The following is an 18,038-nucleotide window of genomic DNA, read 5'->3' as shown; positions in this document are numbered from 1 at the left end:
GGCGGTGAAGACCCAAGACTAGGATGACAGGAAATGGGTTTGGCATGTTGTGGCCTCTCCGCCTGTCTACTGAGGAAGTTCAAGGGTTTCTCCTCAGGACAGGGGGTGGGAGAGGGGTGAGGAAAGACCTAAGGAAATAAGGACCTCAGAAGACCCCCTCAAATTCAGAACAAAGGATTTCTGGTCCAAATATGTTCTGTGTGTTTTCTCCTCTTGAGCTACAACTCAGCAACCGCACCAGGGCCCCAGACAAACCACACATGGCTCACTTAAGGTAGAAACCAAAACCTGCTTTATAAGGCTGCGTGGCCACCACTGGCTTCTCTGCTGAGATATGAGGTGCCAGCCAGGCAGACAGGTGACAGAGGGTGACCCTTCCTCACCTTCTCCCCATCACTACCATCCCTCCAGCCCTACAAATACCCATCTCTATAATGCAACCACTTCAAAAAATACTCTGAAGAGGGACAGGGTGAAAGGGGTAGGGGCTCAGACTGGTCTGAACAGCAGGCTGGTTCCCGTGAGGTAGCTGATGCCCATGCTCCTGGGCAGAGGCTTCTGGAGAGAGGCCAGTTACGGGCTCACAGCCAGGAGGGAGTCACTGGTTGACTGGAAAGTGGAGGAAGTAGAAAGTCTTGAAGTCCGCCCAGAGTACTTGATCACAGGTAACGTCTGGGTAGAAAGGCTGGGCTCTTTGCTGGTGTCCTCACTATCCTTTGAGGAACTGGGTTTCTGGGGATAAGGGGAAAGGCCAGCTTGAGTCTTCTTGGATTTGGGTGTGGTCCCGTCTTCAGAGAGTAGTAGGCTAACCTCGCAGGAGCTGTGTTTTCTGGAGGGAACAGGTGGTGAAAGAAATGACTGAGACACTGTTTAACTGAGACTTTACCTTAGGATTTGCCTTCAGTCTGGAGCAGGCATTCACGACATTACGGTGTTGTAGGCCAAAATTACATGGATACGTAATAACCATAAAAAAGTTCTGTTTACTTGAAGGCTTGAGACCTGCAGTGCAAGAGTGAATGGGGGTGCGGGTAGAGGGCTAACAACTTCCCACAGCTAGTGGGTATGGCTGACAGTGGCTGCTTCAGGAAGCACTTCTGTCCTCCAGCTCAGCTTCCCTGGGCATACCGAGATCTACCAGAAAAAGGATGCTATGGCTGCATGTCCTGAGGCTCCCACCAACGCCCAGCTGGAGAATGCTGATCTCACTGCCACAGTCTGGGAAGAGGGGAAGGAAGAAAACTCTACAAACTCACAGCCAGCAGCCCCTCCCTTGCCCAGGCAGCACTCACCCCAGCTTGCTAGTCTCTGATTTGCTGAAGGCATTGAGTATCACGTCATCCTTTGAGATAGTCAGAAGTGATGTCGGGAGAGACCACTAAGAGCAAAGGAAGCAATGAGACCAAAAGGCTTGGTGGAGGCAAGGCAGGAGTGTTTGGGGTCTTGGGAACCTCCAGCTCTACCTCTAAGTGGATCATGGGACTCTCCCCTTCCCTACCCCTCAGGCATGGGCCCAAGTGGGTAAAAGTCTCAGTTCTCTTCTGAATCAGACAAGAAGTTGAGGCCTACAAAGCACTTTTTGATCCTTGAAAGAAAGGTACCCAGGGAATCCTGGAGGCAACTATTCCCTTGAAAGGAAAGAGTGGTGAGACAGAAGCAGAGCCTAGCGAAGTGAGAGAGGCCTATACATACCAACCCAACTCCTGCTGCACTCATAAAGCAGAGAAGGGAGGAGCCTGAGAAGGAGCTGTCCTCCACACTGGCAGCACTCACCACTGGAGCAGAATCAGAGACAACTCCCACGTGGAACCCTTTGTAGCACCAACTCCGGAGCAGATCTACTCCTAGGACAAGATTAGCAGGAGTTAGGGTTTAAGAAGGTAGAATCAATTGGCCAATTCTTCTTTCCAGAGAGGCCCATTTCTTGGTATACTGGGATTTAATCTCTCACTAAACTTGGCTTTCTGAGGGCAGGGAGGGCACATCACCTTTAAGCTTGTTGCCATGGTATTTCTGTTCCCATTGGGTGGTGAGAATGTTGAAATATCGTGGCTGCTCAAAAAAGCGGAGATAGCGAGAGGAGATATGAGAAGGAAAAATTCGTTCAAACTGACCACGGCGAGAAAACTCATCTTCCATCTCAACCAGAATCCGGACATCATCTGGTGTCAGGACATCCAGCACAGATGCATAGAAGTCCTGTGGTCCAAGGAACAGGGATAACAAGGGTGTGAGAGAGTGTAAGCCAGGGGCAGAGACTCAAGAAGCTGGGGAACAGGGAGCACACCCTTGGGGTCCTACAGCTTCGGGACTCTCATGGAACTACTGAGGGCAGCCTAGTGAGCCAAACCTGAAAGACATCTGTTCCTAAGTCTACTGAACTTAGCTAGTGGGGGAAGGCACTCTTGTTTGGGGTCAGGGGAGCCACTGGGGCTGAGAGGTGAAGTAGTTTGTTGGGTAAAGTCAAGATGAGGATCCAGCAATTCAGATTTGGCACCAGTCTTGTATCTACCATGCTTAAATCCAGCTCCCTTATCTGCTCTGAGAAAGTCAGCTTCCTGGGGTCTCTCACTGTGCCTCTCAGAGAAAGAAACCCAAAAGGTAAAAGTCTACAGTTTGGACAAGAGGGGGCCAGAAAACATGGTAAAGACAATTAACACTCTCCCAGAATGACAGACATGCCAAAAAATCTCTATGCATCAGAGGATCACAGGCCTGGATTAAGAAACCCTGCTCTAAAGAAAAGCTGGTTGCAGCCAGGCGTGGTGGCTCACGCCTGTAATCCCAGCACTTTGGAAGGCCGAGGCAGGCGGATCACTTGAGGTTGGGAGGTCGAGACCAGCCTGACCAACATGGAGAAACCCACCCTGTCTCTACTAAAAAATATAAAATTAGCTGGGTATGGTGGTGCACGCCTCTAATCCCAGCTACTCGGGAGGCTGAGGCAGGAGAATCACTTGAACCTGGGAGGCGGAGGTTGCAGTGAGCTGAGATCGCACCATTGCACTCCAGCCTGGGCAACAAGAGTGAAGTTCCGTCTCAAAAAAAAAAAAAAAGAAAAGCTGGTTGCTTTTGGGTCCCAAATGTTTGACCAGAGAAGTTTTCTGCTAGCATTGGGGGGAAGACTAATCTCCTACCTGATCAGGAATTTTCTGGGTCAGATAATAGGCCTTCTTCATCTTCTGTGCAGTGACATGCTCTGGAGCCATTCGACATTTGTCCCCGGGGGAGGTGGGCAGGCTACGGCAGAGGCTGGAAAGAAAGCAAAGGGCAGTGTCAGCAGCTTCTTATTTGGAGGAAATATGGAGAAGGTCCAGCCCAGCAAGACACCCTTCTTGAGAGAAGACAAAGATGTATGAACAGAGGTTACTTGAGTAGTAGGTTGGACTAAAATGCACTCCCCAGAAGTAACCTGAGAGCCATCAAATATTAAGTAAAACGATACAAACCACCAGCTTTAGGTTGAATTTAAATGATAAAAAATGAGGACCTTGCAATAAGCCTTATTGTGGTATATACTTCAGTTCAGTTTAATTCAGTGAACACTTAACTATATACCCAACTCTGCCCTACTGGCTGTGTGACCCTGGGCAACTGACTTAACCTCCCTTCACCTCAGTTTCATCACCCATATTACTACAATTACCATAATCACTGTTGAGAGAGATAGTGAGACTCTGTCTCTAAAAAAATAATAATAATTTTAAAAAGATGACTAAAAAGCAACTCTTGCCCCCAAGGAGCTTATGGTATGGCAGGTGGGATATGTCAAATGACAACCACTGGACGAGCCAAACATGAGTCTACAAGGTACAGCGGGGAAAGTAAGTTTTGTTATCAGGCAAATCAGGATTTGAATTCCAGTCCTACCACTCTCTAGTTGAATGACTTTGATGGGCTACTTAATCCCAAACAGCTTCAGTTTTCTCCTCTGTAAACTGCAGGTACAAATACTAAACTTACAGGGTTATTGGAAGGGTAAGTTATAGGGTTTTCCTCACACATCTCAGGTACTAAGTAAATATAAACTCCCTCCTCTCAAGAGTGGTTCCCAATGCTTTGTGGTATGAAAAAAGAAAAAAAAATGGCCATACTGAGTTGGCTTCATGAAGGTGTATGAGCTAGGCTTTGATGAACAGCAGAGGTTAACGGCGGGTCTGGCTATGGGGCATTTCAGGAGGAAGAAACCCCATAAGCAGAGGAAAGAACACTATGAGGAACAGCAAGAGGCAATAAACATTTCAGAGAGGAGACTGGACCAACTGGTCCTTAAGGATCATTCTGACCTTGAGGTTGTGTGAGTGATCCAGTTTGTCAGGGCACAGGAGCCAGGAGAAGAAGAAGAGAGAGAGATACACCAAGAAAAAGGAAGCTGGGACCCTGACTGACTGCCCAGGTAAGGAGTTAATTTTTTTTTTTTTTTTTTTTTTTAGAAACAACGTCTTGCTATATTGCCCAGGCTAAAGAGAGTACAGTGGTTATTCACCAGGCATGATCATCATAGTGCACTAGAGCTGTGAACTTCTGGCCTTAAAAGATCCCCCTGCTTCAGTCTCCCAAGTAGCTGGGACTAGAGACACACAACAGTGTGCCTAAGATGTTTAAATCTGATTCCTAGGCCTGTGGTTCCTGAGCAGGGGATCAACATAACTGAACATACTTGAGAGGCACTGATGTGGCACGGTAGTATGTTACTGGACTGTAGGGGCAAGATTGAGCAGCAAGGGGAACTCGGCAGAAAGGAGCACCCAGAACCCATCCCTTCCAAGAAACTATAGCAGGGCTACTCATGCTGCCAGCGGAGCTGTGAAGGAATAGGGGCCTCACCTGGTGGTGGAGCTGCTGCAGCTGCTGGGGCTGGAAATGATATCCTCTGCATTGGGCAGGACAAAACCTGCCAGATTCAGAAGGTCACGAATCATCTGGCCTTTGATGCTGATATCCAGTGGAGAGTTGGAGTGGAGGCTTCAGAAAAAGCATAAAAAGAGTAGTCAAAGCAGCACTCCGAAACAGTCTCTGGTCATATGTGCAACTCAGGGCTAGTCTCATTTACTTCCTGGCTTCCCTAGGATGAAAGCTGCTCAAACATCCCCATGCAGGATCACCATCACAAGACTCTCTTGCCCCAAAGACGGTGAATAACCTCACTCAGGTTGGTAAACCTGCCCATGACCTTGATCTGCTAAAGGAAAGCAAGCGGTAAGGATCCACTTAAAAAGAACAACTGGCTGGGCGTGGTGGCTCACATCTGTAATCCCAGCACTTTGGGAGGCCAAGGCGGGCAGATCACGAGGTCAGGAGATCGAGACCATCCTGGCTAATACAGTGAAACCCTGTCTCTACTAAATATACAAAAAATTAGCTGGGTGTGGTGGTGCACGCCTGTAGTCCCAGCTACTTGGGAGGTTGAGGCAGGAGAACTGCTTGAATCCAGGAGGCGGAGGCTGCAGTAAGCCAAGATCGCGCCACTGCACTCCAGCCTGGGCGACAGAGTGAGACTCCATCTCAAAGAAAAAAAAAAAAAAAAAAAAGAACAACTTACTGGAGTGGCAATGGGAGCGTGAGGATAATGGAACGATTCTATGGTGAGTGTCCTGAGAATACCACCTACCTTGGGGAAATGTTGACTTCCAGGACCCAGGGCTTGAGGTTTTCGTCTAGCATGATGTCAAAACCAAAGAGTTCATGGCAGCTATAGGGCCGCCGCACATACATCTTGAGCAGGCTGGTCACATAGGGCTCTGACCTGCTCACGGGGATGAGGAAGTACTCAGTTCAGCTCCTCTCAGAGGGCTCTACCCAGAGCTATCCTGCCAAAAGAGTGGCCCAGAGATAGGCAGGCAGAAGCAACCCAGGAAAGGTAGCTCTCAAGAGACACCTCTGGTCTGGGACCAGCTCCTGGGGATGAAGTTCACTAGAACTTAACTCTGGCCACTCCTTCCTATTCCCTGTCCTTAAAACCAAACCACAGCATGGCCAAAGTCCAGAGCACAGCAGTGTGAGGCCCAGGAGAAAGGAGGGGGTCAGCAGCAGGCCCCACACCCAGGTTGGCAATGTGACTCACGAGATGATGGTTTTGACAACAACATCCTTTATCTTCTCCCAGATGGCATCACTATTGACTCCCTTCTGGCTCAGGTAGTTCCACAAAGCCTTCAGTGCCCTGCAGAGGAGGAAGAGGAAGTATTAGGAATTAAATTCTAGGAATGAGTGACAAAGACAAAAACAAAGAAGAGACCTAATGGTATTTTCTTCATATCTCTTCCTTTCACAGTTTAAATTATGAAAGAGATGAACTTGGATGCAAATAGACCAATTCTTTTTTTTTTTTTTTTTTGAGATGGAGTCTCGCTCTTTCACCCAGGCTGGAGTGAAGTGGCACGATCTCAGCTCACTGCAACCTCTGTCCCCCAGGTTCAAGTGATTCTCCTGCCTCAACCTCCTGAGCAGCTGGGATTGTAGGCGCCTGCCACCACACCCAGCTAATTTTTGTATTTTTAGTAGAGACAGGGTTTCACCATGTTGGCCAGGCTGGTCTTGAACTCCTGAACTCAGGTGATCCACCCACCTTGGCCTCCCAAAGTGCTAGGATTACAGGTGTGAGCCACCACATCCGGCCTCAAATAGACCAATTCTGAATTGGTAAGTGTTATCTCTGGGTCTTATATTAATCCTCCACTCACCATGCCCCTGAACCTCCCAAAGCCCCAGAACCCTGTATTCCTCTAGGCCTTCACTGGACTGGGACACTCTGCCCTCAGTACCATTTGTGGCCCTGGCAAGCCATTTCATCTGCATTGGCCTGGTACTCGGCATTCTTTTTATTGACACTGTAGTTGGTCAGATGCATGAACTTATTGCCAAGGCTCTTCATGGAAGGAGAATACCTGGAAGTCAGGAAACAAAAGGCAGAGGTAAGATGGTAACAGAGCAGATGGAGAAGGGGCCAAACATTTCCCCAAATCCTGAAGAGGTGAAGAACAAGTACACAGATCTTTTCATAGCCACAAGAGCCTGAGAAGTGTGTCTATTGGCAAAGTTCTGAAAAACCACAGCTAAATTCATCTCCTTTCTCCCACCTCAGTCCCGCATGCAGGAAGACCCTCCCCAGATTTAACGAAGTAGAGAGCCTCCAAATTTCCCATTTCCTGCCTTCCCTCTTGCTAACAAAAACTATCAAAATATTTGTGATTTTTCTGTTTGGTGTCTTCTAGTTTCCCTCCCTCCAAGGAAAATAAAATCCCCAATATTGTCAGAGGATACCTCACCACTGTCACATACTTGCAACTGGCAAAGCGGACCAGTCCATCTGAAAAGAGGTAAATCCGCAGAGGATCATAGGAAGTGACGTAAACATAGATCCGCAGATCAAATTTGCTGCCGCTGATGAGGTAGGGTTTGTGTAGATACCTACATAGGACAAAGGCCAGCTTCTCATCCAGCCAGACGATGGGGCTCAGTGGGTAACCAAGCCACAGCAAAAGCCAGCTAACAGTCCCCAAGATAAAGACCTTAGAACAGTTGGCTAAGGAAGCACTCTGGCTGGGAGAACAAAAGGGCTGAACATTGTAAGAAGGGAAGCTTGAGGCCAAGGACGTGGGAGGATGGGGTAAGGGATATGTGCTACAGGCTCACCTCTGTACCAGGAGGGGCCTTCGCTTGGGGAGCTGACTCCACTTGTGAATAACCTGGATGCCAATGCCTCGAGCTGATGCTGGCTAGGAGCAGAAAGGAGATGAGATTTGCTCCAGGTCCAATACTCTGTTGTTCCCACTCACAGACCATAGTCTCCTGCCCACTGTGATTCACTCACTGGCTTCACAATCCACTTTTGGCGGCTGCTGCTCTCCCACGCTTTGCGCAGGAGCTTGGCGTCCTGGGGCAGGATAAAGGACTGGGGGAAGAAACTGAACTCCTTCTTGCCAAAGCGGCTCTGCATGCGTGACAGGTTCCGCCATAGCCGGTCCTTCCTCCCAATCTGGAATGAGCCTGGGAAATGGTTTAGCTACAAAAGGGAATAGGGTGAGTGCAGGAAGACGGCAGAGGTGAGGCCATGAGGAAGATGACAGGACTCACTCTACCATTCCAACTTCTTTAGCAGCACTCCAAGCTTTTGTTCCATCTTACTATCACCACCCTAATGGTCCTTAAGTATCCAAATGCGGAGCACTCACCAAAAGATGATTAAAACACAGACAAAACAGAGTAATGTAAGACAGACATGATATTCACCTTAAGTGCAAAGAAAAAGCTATTACGTCTTTTTCCATGAAACCCTATGGGATCAGGACAGAAAAGCATTTCGCCTTTAGTAAGTCTGGGGGCAAGGGACTCATTCATTCCAACGTGAGACCAGAAGTCCTCTTTACACATATTCAGCTTGGGAGAATGGAATGTGCAGTGGTCATAGGGAAACATAATAAACAGAAAACAGACAATCTAACTCAAGACACATTAGAGGAAAAAGCGTCTTTGAGAAGCTGCAACTGCAGGATTTCAGAGTTACATCCTCCTATGAGGTTGGAGTTCAGGAGAGGGACTCAGCTGCCCCCTACATAGGCAAGAAACTCCAAGATACTGCAGCTGAACTGGAGATGTACGTGATCCACTGGAGTCTCTCACTGTACCCCCGTCCTGTACTTTCTCCTCTGTACACCTTCCTGACTTCTCCATGGTCATCACCCTCTTCCTGCCCCCTACCCCCTACTCACATCATCACCCTCCTCTTGGCCTAGTCCAAAGTCCAGGGAAACAGCTCCTCAGAAAGGGCCCCTACCTTCTGATGCTCTCGAATAGATCGGAAACTAGGAGACTTCATGTGGTGACCCCAGCAGCCCAGCCAGTCATCGTTTCCTATGGGAGGTACATCAGGAATCAGGCTTGCTAACAGCTCAGTCCAGGGACAGAGAGAGGCCCAGAGGCCCCAGAACTGGGCACAACTCCCAGACTTGGTTTTCAAAGAGTTGCTATGGAGCTGTCCTACATGAGGCCCTGGGGCCAGGGATAGAACAATGGCCCTCTGTCTCTCAATTCTGAACAACAGGCTCAGCCCAGGATTTCAGAGCTACACCCTTCTATGAGGTTGGATTTCAGGAGAGGGCCCCAGCTGCCCCAACATAGGCACGAGGTGTCTAGAGCTCTCCCCCTATGCAAAGCCCATCTATCTGGGGCAAAAGGACAGGCTCACAGTAAGGCAAGCAACTCACTTTTGCTGATTTTGAAGTGGGACCGTCCAATGGTCTGCTTGACAATGTTGGGGGTCACTGCGCTCATCTTCCACCGGAGCAATTTCCTCTGCTCCCAGGGAAGTTTCTCCACTGGGAAGAATACAAGGGGTGTGGGGATGGGGGGTGGAGAGGAGCAGAGAGTCATGATGAGAAGACAAAAAAGATGGCATGGCTGCTCATTTTTCCCTGGGCAGGCAAGTCACTAACTATTGCTCCAGATCAGGGTTTCAGAGGAGCACACTTTGGGAAAGAAGAGGGGCTGTGCAGGAATGAGGAACAAAGAAAGGGAAGACTGAAAGGGAAACGCAACAAGGTTGGAGAGCATGAACTCAGCATGACATGGCAAGGCTGAAAAGGGTCAGCTAAAGGACAGACAAGAAAAAGGTTGCATTAGACCTACGACCACGTGTGGAACTGAGCACAGTGTGACAACTGCCACAACAGCCATTCTGGAAATCCTCTCCTACCTACTGCCACCTCCTCCCAACTTAGCTAGCAACCTTCTCCCGGGGGGCTCTTCTGGGCTTCGACACTTGGCCAGGTTTACCTCTCTCATCCCGAGTGCCAAAATAGATGGTAGGGGGAACGTTGGGAAAGAGACTGTAGATGAGGGCTGGTCGGACAACTTTCTCATGATTGGAAAGGGGTTTGGTCAGAATTTCCATACAGCTTCTAAGACGAAAAACAAACATGGAGTAGAGACAGGGAAAAAGCAACAGCCCTGAAGCGTCGTTACTGTGACGTATGATTTCTTTCCAAGTGCTGTCTTTTAACTTGTGATTCTAAAAACCCAGGTGCTCAATAATTAATAATTATTTTGTACATATTAATCCGTAAGGTACTAGGCTAACCTACATATAACCACACCATTAAATGTCACCTAAAGACAAGGTTTTCCAATACTTCATTCTGCAATACAGCTCCAAAATTTCCCGTGACAAGACATTGGCTGGGAAAGTCCCTGACAGGAGTGGTTCTGAGAAGGGGAAATGAATGTGGGTGGATACTAGTAGAAGAACGTGCTATGCTAAGACAAAAAAATAAATGAGGAGAGAAAACAATGATGTGAAAATTATGAAGGAGGAAAACCAAAAAAGATCTGAGGTGTAGAGACTTTTAAATAGAAAAAGGGGAAAAAGCAATAGAAAGAAAAGAAACAGTGATACTTCCAGTTCATTTTATATTTAGGTTCATCTAAAGATTCATGAACCATTAGTGCTTTTCTCCATTTTGGAAGTGATTTGTGACACTGTAATCTTATGTAACAGTATGGGAACACAGATCCGGATGTGATGAAGAGATGTGGCTGATGTGGGACAGTGGGCCATGGGGGCCCCTACTGTTATTCCAACAAGGGCTTGGCCAAGGCTGTCTCAAGGGGTGTCAACATAGCAAACATATCAACTACCTGTCAGGTACAAGCTGAGAGACCAAGATCATTCCTTTAACTAGCACTGAAAAATGGAGAAAATAGCTATTACTCTTTACAACTTAGATAATATAATCCACGAATATTATTATAACATTAATTTTTAGCTTAAAAAAGTCACTTTACCTGTTATTATTTTCAGCACAACAGAAATAGGCACTGTATGTGAAACACTTCAGTGTTTTAACTCTTAAAGATCTTTAATGAATTTTATGGAATCAAGTTAAATACTAATTCCCAATGAAAAATTCTAATTAATTCAACTCTATTCCTCATTTTCAAACTTTCTCTTCAAAGGCTTTTGGTTTACTGAGTATGAGAATTTAAGATTGTTGAAAGTCAGTAAGAATGAGTTAAAATTTAAAAACAAAGATAGAGGCCAGGTGCAGTGGCTCATGCCTGTAATCCCAGCACTTTCGGAGGCCGAGGCAGGCGGATCACCCGAGGTTGGGAGTTGGAGACCAGCCTGACCAACATGGGGAAATCCCATCTCTACTAAAAATACAAAATTAGCCGGGCATGGTGGCACATGCCTGTAGTCCCAGCTACTCGGGAGGCTGAGTCAGGAGAATTGCTTGAACCCAGGAGGCAGAAGTTGCGATGAGCCAAGATCACGCCATTGCACTCCAGCCTGGGTAACAAGAGCAAAACTCCATCTCAAAAAAACAAAAACAAAACAAAACAAAACAGATAGAAACGTAAAATGGTACAGGCACTCTGGAAAACAGTTTTGGCAGTTTCTTAAAAAAACTAAACATGTAACCACCATACAACCTAGCAAGTGCACTCCTGGGCATTTATCCCAGAGAGATGAAGACTTCTATTCACACAAAAATATGTACATGATTATTTATAGCAGCTTTATTCCTAACAGCCAAAAGCTGAAAACAACCCAAATATCCTTCAACAGGTGTACGGTTAAACAAACTGTGGTACATCCATACCACAGAACACTATCCAGCAATAAAAAAGAATGAGAACTATTAATACATGCAACAACCCAGGTCAGTCTCCAAAGAATATGCTGAGTGAAAAAACGTCAATGTCAAAAGGTGACATACTGCTGTCATTCTGTCTGTGTAACATTCTTGAAATGACAAAAAGGAGAACTAGTCGTTGCCAGGGGGTTAAGGAGGGGATGGGAGAGTAAGGGTAGGAGGAGGAGGAATTCCTACAGTGATGACAACGTTCTGTATCTTTTTTTTTTTTTTGAGACAGAGTCTTGCTCTTGTCACCCAGGCTGGGGTGCAGTGGCACAATCTTGGCTCACTGCAACCTCCGCCTCCCAGGTTCATGTGATTCTCCTGCCTCAGCCTCCCGAGTAGCTGGGATTATAGGCGCCCACCATCACGCCCAGCTAATTTTTGTATTTTTAGTAAAAGATTTTGTATTTTAGTAAAACATGGGGTTTCACCATGTTGGCCAGGCTGGTTTCAAACTCCTGATTTCAACTCATCTACCTGCCTCAGCCTCCCAAAGTGCTGGGGTTACAGGCGTGAGCCACTGCACCCAGCAAAATGTTCTATATCTTGACTCTAACAATGTTAACAACATCCCAATTGTACTATATTGTACTTCTGCAAGATGTTACCCAATGGGGGAAACTGAGTAGAGAGTACAGGGGACCTCTCTGCATTCTTTCTTACAACTGCATGTGAAATCTATAATTATCTCAATATCACAAGCTGAATTTAAAAAACAAACAAAAAACCCTTGTGAGTTGTCTCACAAGAATCCTGAGCTTCTCCTCAAGAGACCTGGCTTCTAGTCTAGCCATGCTAGAAACTATGACCTTGGAACAGCTGCTTTACTTCTCTGGTCCTCAATATTTACACTGGACTTGATGGCTTCCATCTCTAAAATTACATGATTCTTAGAGCACAACAACAGGAAATGCAATGAAAGTACTGCTGTGTAAAGAAACAGGTAGTGTTTCCAATGATTTTTCTGTTTTTCAGTGGTTGCCAAATTTTCCATAATATACAAATGTTTCATAATAGAGAAAAAATAAGATTTTAGCAATCCAAAAGTATTTTACTCATCTTTAAAATGCAAAGTGGTTTGGAATTCATCTATCTCCATTTTTGGTCAGGTGCAGTGGCTCACAACCCTAATCTCAGTGCTTTGGGAGGCTAAAGCAAGAGGATCACTTGAGGCCAGAGTTCAAGACAAGCCTGGGTAATATAATGAGACCTTCCCCCACAACTCTACAAAAAAATTTTTTTTAAATTAGCTGGGTGTGGTGGGTGGTCCTGCAGACCCAACTGCTCAGGAGGCTGAGGCAGGAGGATTGCTTGAGCCCAGGAGTTCGAGGTTACAGTAAGCTATGATGAATCCACTGCACTCTAGCCTGGGCAATAGAGCAAGACTCTGACTCTAAAAAATAAAAATATATATTTCCATTTTCTTGAAAATTATGTTTAAGCCTCATATAGAGAAGAAGTTATGTGCAATTTGTAGAAGTTAATTAATTAATGAGCAAATGATTAACAAACACCTTTTGTGAATTTTATCCTGTATATCAGGAAGGCTAAAGGGCTGTGTAGCAGTCCTGAAGCAGGTCCTTAAGTGTAAAAACGGTAGGACTCCAAATCAATTACATGTCAAATATCTTTCTTCTATGAAGAGTGGAGGTACTTAATCAACATCCAATATATATAACCCGAAGTAGTTCTCCTTTTCTGGAAGGAGGATGGGTTGGGCTGAAAGTGACAATTTATGCATCAGACTCAGGGTGCCTGTGATGGGATTTCTATCCACCTTCACAGAGAATCCCAGTTCTCTCTCCCACTTTCCAAACAGCTCTGTCTCCACCTTACAGGTTAGGGGCTCTAAAATTGGTGTGCTGCTGCCACACCATCACATTTCACAGAGATGCAGCCTGTCTTGTCCATGCTAAACAAGGCAGAGAAGGCTCCCTTTCTTCTTAGCTTCATCTAAGGCAGGGTTGATGCAAAGAAAAACAACCCGACTCTGGGTGCTCCATATATTGGTCAAGCCCAGTGATACACAGGTTTTAATTAAAAATTAGGGCCAGGTGCAGTGGCTCAGCCCTATAATCCTAGCACTTTGGGGGGCCAACGATTACAGGTGTGTGCCACCATACCCAGCTAATTGTTTCCATTTTTATCAGAGATGGGGTTTCACCATGTTAGCCAGCCTGGTCTCTAACTCCTGGCCTCAAGTGATCCACCCATCTTAGCCTCCCAAAGTGTTAGGATTACAGGCATAAGCCACTGTGCCCAGCCCATTATACTGTTTTTGTTGTTGTTGTTTTGTTTTTGAGACAAAGTCTCGCTCCGTCACCCAGGCTGGAGTGCAGCAGCGCAATCTCAGCTCACTGCACCCTCCACTTCCCAGGTTCAAGTGATTCTCGTGCCTCAGCCTCCCGAGCAGCTGGGATTACAGGTGTGCACCACCATGCCTTGCTAATTTTTATATTTTTAGTACAGACAGGGTTTTGCCATGTTGGCTAGGCTAGTCTCGAACTCCTGACCTCAGGTGATCTGCCTGCCTCAGCTTCCAAAGTGCTGGGGTTACAGGTGTGAGCCACTGCGCCCGGCCCATGATACTGTTTTTAAGCCCCACAGATGAGACGTGCTTCTGGCCCCCCATTACTCCCTGTTCAAAAACTAAAGTCGCAAACATAAAAATTTGGTAAAAATGCATTAGAGTTCTCCAGGCCATTAATGACTTGAGTGGTTTATCTCTTTATAATCTTTAAGAGACAAAAGATGAGCATCTAACAATGATCTATACAGCCACACTTACCTAGAGATCATGGCCACCGATTCGCTTGGGGAGACAGCACTTAATGTGGAGCACTCTGAGTCTCCTAGAGGAAGGAAGAACAGAGAAATTCTGACTAGAAGAGGCTGCAGCACAAACTTACCAAACCTAGGCAACTCTTCCTTGAATATCCTGGGCTCAACCCTTCTTGGGGAGCCACAAGCACCACCCTGCTGCTGTGCACTGCCTTCCTCAACAGAAGCAGCGGGAAGGTAAGACCAGTGGGACAGGAGGACTAGAGACCAAAGTCCTCTAGAAGGCACTATCCCCACTTAAGACCCCCAAAGCAAATGACTGATGTAGGTAATGTGAGTCAAGGACCTAGTACACAATTGTCAGCCCCCTGCCCAACAGGTCATAACCAACTGCTAGTTGGAAGTGAAAGGGTTTCCTACTCACCCTCCTCCTCTTCATTCTCATCACGGCTACAACAGTCTTCCAAACCATCTACTAGTTCTTCTTCTGTATCTTCAGTCTCAGCCTGATCTGGCTGGAGGTCAGTAGCTGAACTAAAAGAAAGAATCATGCCCCCAGCCTAGTCAACTCCATCAAAGAGGTCACAGTTGGATCCTCATTCCTTCATCATCTCCCAGTATTTGCCCCTTCTCCATTACCAATCTGCTACTTCTTGCCTGGACCTCACAACTCATTTCTCTTGTCTTCAAAGCTTAGGTCTAGGCATAGCTCCTCAACCTTACATCTCCCATTCTGCAAAGAGGCACTATGTTTTCCATTTTCTTTGGTGTCCCTCATAGCATATAAGTACAACAGTCTACATCTAAAAAACCATCAGTGGATAATCTGGTAATTGACTTGAAATGTCCCTAGGCCACTCTCTGGGACCTCAGAAAAAGGCCTTAGTGGACCAAGTTTCCAGGAAAATAACAAAACACAAGAGAAGGAGCCAACTACGTGTGTGCCATAACTATAAATGGCTGTCATTCCAAGAATGACTGAGAACCTCATTTGGTTTGGAAAAAGTAGGAAAGTCACAGGCTTCAACATTTGGTGTTCACAATTCTTATTTCTCTCCTGGTTTTTACTTAAAATAGGGGTTGGCGATCTCTTTCTCTAAAGGACCAGAGAGTAAATATTTTTGTTTGCAGGCCACTCGGTTTATCACAACTACTCAGCTCTACCATTGTAACAAGAAAGCAGCCACAGACAACTGCAAATGAATGGACAAGGCTGCATTCCAATAAAACTTTATTTACAAAAGCAGGCAACAAGCAAGATTTGGTCTGCAAGCTATAGTTTCCCAACCCTTGCCCTGAAGTGAAAACCAAAAATCCTAGGGCAGCTAAAAAATAAAACCAACCTTCAGAGGTACAGGGTCAGTGCCACCCCAAATTATGGTATATACATTCTACTGCTCTAAATGAACCAAAAACATTCTCCAACGTACCTAACATCCCTATCAGATGAGTCCAGCTCCCTGGCCTCCTCAGGTCTCTCCTTCTCAGACTGGCCCAGCTGGATGGAAGAGAGGCGGGTGGCCACGTTGGCTATGCCAAGAGTTTGAGGAGAAGGGGGACCTGAAGCTTTGCCTTCTCCAAATGCTGGGGAGTCAATTACAGATTCACAGGCAGGGCTGTGATTGAGCCCACTGGCATGTGAGGCAAGGAGGTGAATGCTGATACGTTTGGTACAGAAGACTGTATTGTCCAACCCCAAGGTATCTGAGGCACCAGGGAGGACCCGACCGACCGATCCAGCATCCTCCTGAGGAAACTGCTGATTTATCGCAGGAGGTTTCCACCGCCTGCTCCTGTTGAGGACATTCCACTGGAAGCTGGGGTTCAGGAAACTAGACTGTTCAAGCTGGCAGCCTTGCCTCGGCATCTTCTCAAAGCCTCTTGCAGTCAATTTCCTCACGGCCTCAGTGAACCGAATCTCCTTAGTTGGATCCTGGGAATCAGAGTTGTCATCCAGAGCACAGGAAAGTGGCTCTGCCCTCATGGCTAAGTTATTCCGGTTATACCAGGAAGAGGCAACACTGGTGGTGGATGTGTCGTGGGAGCCAGCGGTAGACAAGGCGATATGGGCACTGGCATCAGCTAGGACAGTGTCAATGCTTTTGGGCACCTTATGGTCAACAGGCTGCAGTGCACAGTCTCCAGTACCCCCTGAATGATGCCAGGAGACAGGCTGGATCTTGGGTGGCGATACTGGCTTCAGGCCCTGTGTGGTCTGCAATAAAGGCACTTGCGTGCTATTTGGCCGCATGAAGGAATTATTATTCAGCATGGGCTTATAGGAGGAAGAGAGTGGAGATGGGGTCTTCCCTGAGATGGCAGAGGCCAGGCTCTTCCCTGAAGGGTTTTCCCCAGCCGCTGCCAAGCAGAGGTATGGTTCTGTGGATGAGGAGGCCACGGGCTGGGCCATGGGGAAGACCATGGAAGAAGTGGCCTTGTTGGCAGAGAGACTGACAGGGAGGCTCTTTTGAGGGAGAGAAAAAGAGCTTTTTTCTGATGGGCTCGAACGCAAGCAGAAAGACTCCAGTTGCTGGTATGGTTTGTGCCTATAGCTGGAGCGGCAGTATAGCAGGGTGCTGTTGAACAAGTCCGGGAGAGAGTGTAGGTAACAGGAACTGCTGTGGCCTGCAATGACAGCCGTGGTCCCAGAGCTACATAAAGTGCTGGGGCAAAAGAAATATGCTGGCTGGGGTGGGACACCCAAGAGGCCTGGGCCCAACCCTGCTGACAGTGTCTCCACTTGCTTCTTTTCCAGCTTCCAGATTGGCTTCACTTGCTGATGGGCCTGAGGCCAGACTCTGCCCTCCGAGGGTTTCTCAGGTGGCGTGGCAGGCACTGTGCCTGAGGGACCACTCTGCTTGAAGCTGTTTTTCTGGCGGAGGCCAATACTATAGTGCTGTGTTCCTGCTGAGGCCATGAGGGGCCCACATCATGGCCACACGGTCTCATGGCCTTGCTGAGGTAAGATGCCACACACCTCCGGTAGTAGCAGCTGCATCCTTGAAGTCTGTCAGTCTGAAGCGGAGAGAAATGATAGGAAATGTTACAGTGCCAGGAGAATGGACACCATGCTACAGTGGTCCTCAGGTAAGCAGTGCAGTCCCACTTCAGCATTTTTGGGCAACCAGTCTTGGTCGTCATTTGGGGCACTGGGAGAAGAACACCAGATTTCCAGGGAGTTTTCAATGGTCTTCTTACTGCCCTCATAGGATCAAAGGTGGCTTCATTAAGGACTAAAACACTGAGGTGCCACCACCACTGTGAGGCTGCTCATGAGTCCCCACTCTGTCACTCAGAAAGCTTTCCTCTCTCTACAACAAAAAATATATCTCACCGCCCACAACTTTCCATGAGGGGCTACCTTCCCTCACCCAAAACCAGTGCGGCTAGGAATAAAGCAAACCTGAAGTGAGAGAGAGGAGTCAGTATCTTCCTTCTCATAAATCAATTCTGAAAGATTAAAGATTATTTGAGTCCAGGTGAGGCAGCTCACACCTGTAATCCCAGCTTGAGCCCAGGAGTTCAACACCAGCCTGCCCAATATGGCAAAACCCCGTCACTACAAAAAATTAGCTAGGCATGGTGGCGTACACCTGAAGTCCCAGTTACTGGGGAGGC

The 18,038-nt window shown here is 47.1% G+C and overlaps 1 protein-coding gene across 3 annotated transcripts; it reads right to left on the bottom strand.

The window, feature by feature from the left end:
* Positions 1-275: 275 nt before the first annotated feature.
* On the bottom strand, positions 276-17,337 carry TTLL4 (tubulin tyrosine ligase like 4). Of its 3 annotated transcripts, XR_002914152.2 has the most exons (19): positions 15,851-17,337; positions 14,845-14,954; positions 14,428-14,491; positions 9,775-9,899; positions 9,207-9,317; positions 8,777-8,853; positions 7,814-8,005; positions 7,636-7,718; positions 7,282-7,410; positions 6,765-6,887; positions 6,065-6,163; positions 5,612-5,746; positions 4,828-4,965; positions 3,138-3,252; positions 1,989-2,199; positions 1,774-1,844; positions 1,293-1,378; positions 887-1,002; positions 276-732 (listed from the first exon to the last, which is right to left on the bottom strand). XR_002914152.2 is itself a non-coding variant. In XM_024243696.3 (18 exons), exons 1-18 carry the CDS (start codon positions 17,335-17,337, stop codon positions 574-576), a joined length of 3,612 nt encoding a protein of 1,203 aa, XP_024099464.2. In that variant the 3' UTR covers positions 276-573. The 3 variants fall into 3 exon arrangements, 1 of the variants encoding a protein (XP_024099464.2); XM_024243696.3 differs by lacking the exon at positions 887-1,002 and having other exon boundaries at positions 276-829; XR_010136110.1 differs by lacking the exons at positions 276-732; positions 887-1,002; positions 1,989-2,199.
* Between the last annotated feature and the right edge of the window lie 701 nt (positions 17,338-18,038).

Source organism: Pongo abelii, chromosome 11 (genome assembly GCF_028885655.2).
Source record: "Pongo abelii isolate AG06213 chromosome 11, NHGRI_mPonAbe1-v2.0_pri, whole genome shotgun sequence".
NCBI lineage: Eukaryota > Metazoa > Chordata > Mammalia > Primates > Hominidae > Pongo > Pongo abelii.
This window is presented reverse-complemented; position numbering and strand designations above follow the sequence as displayed.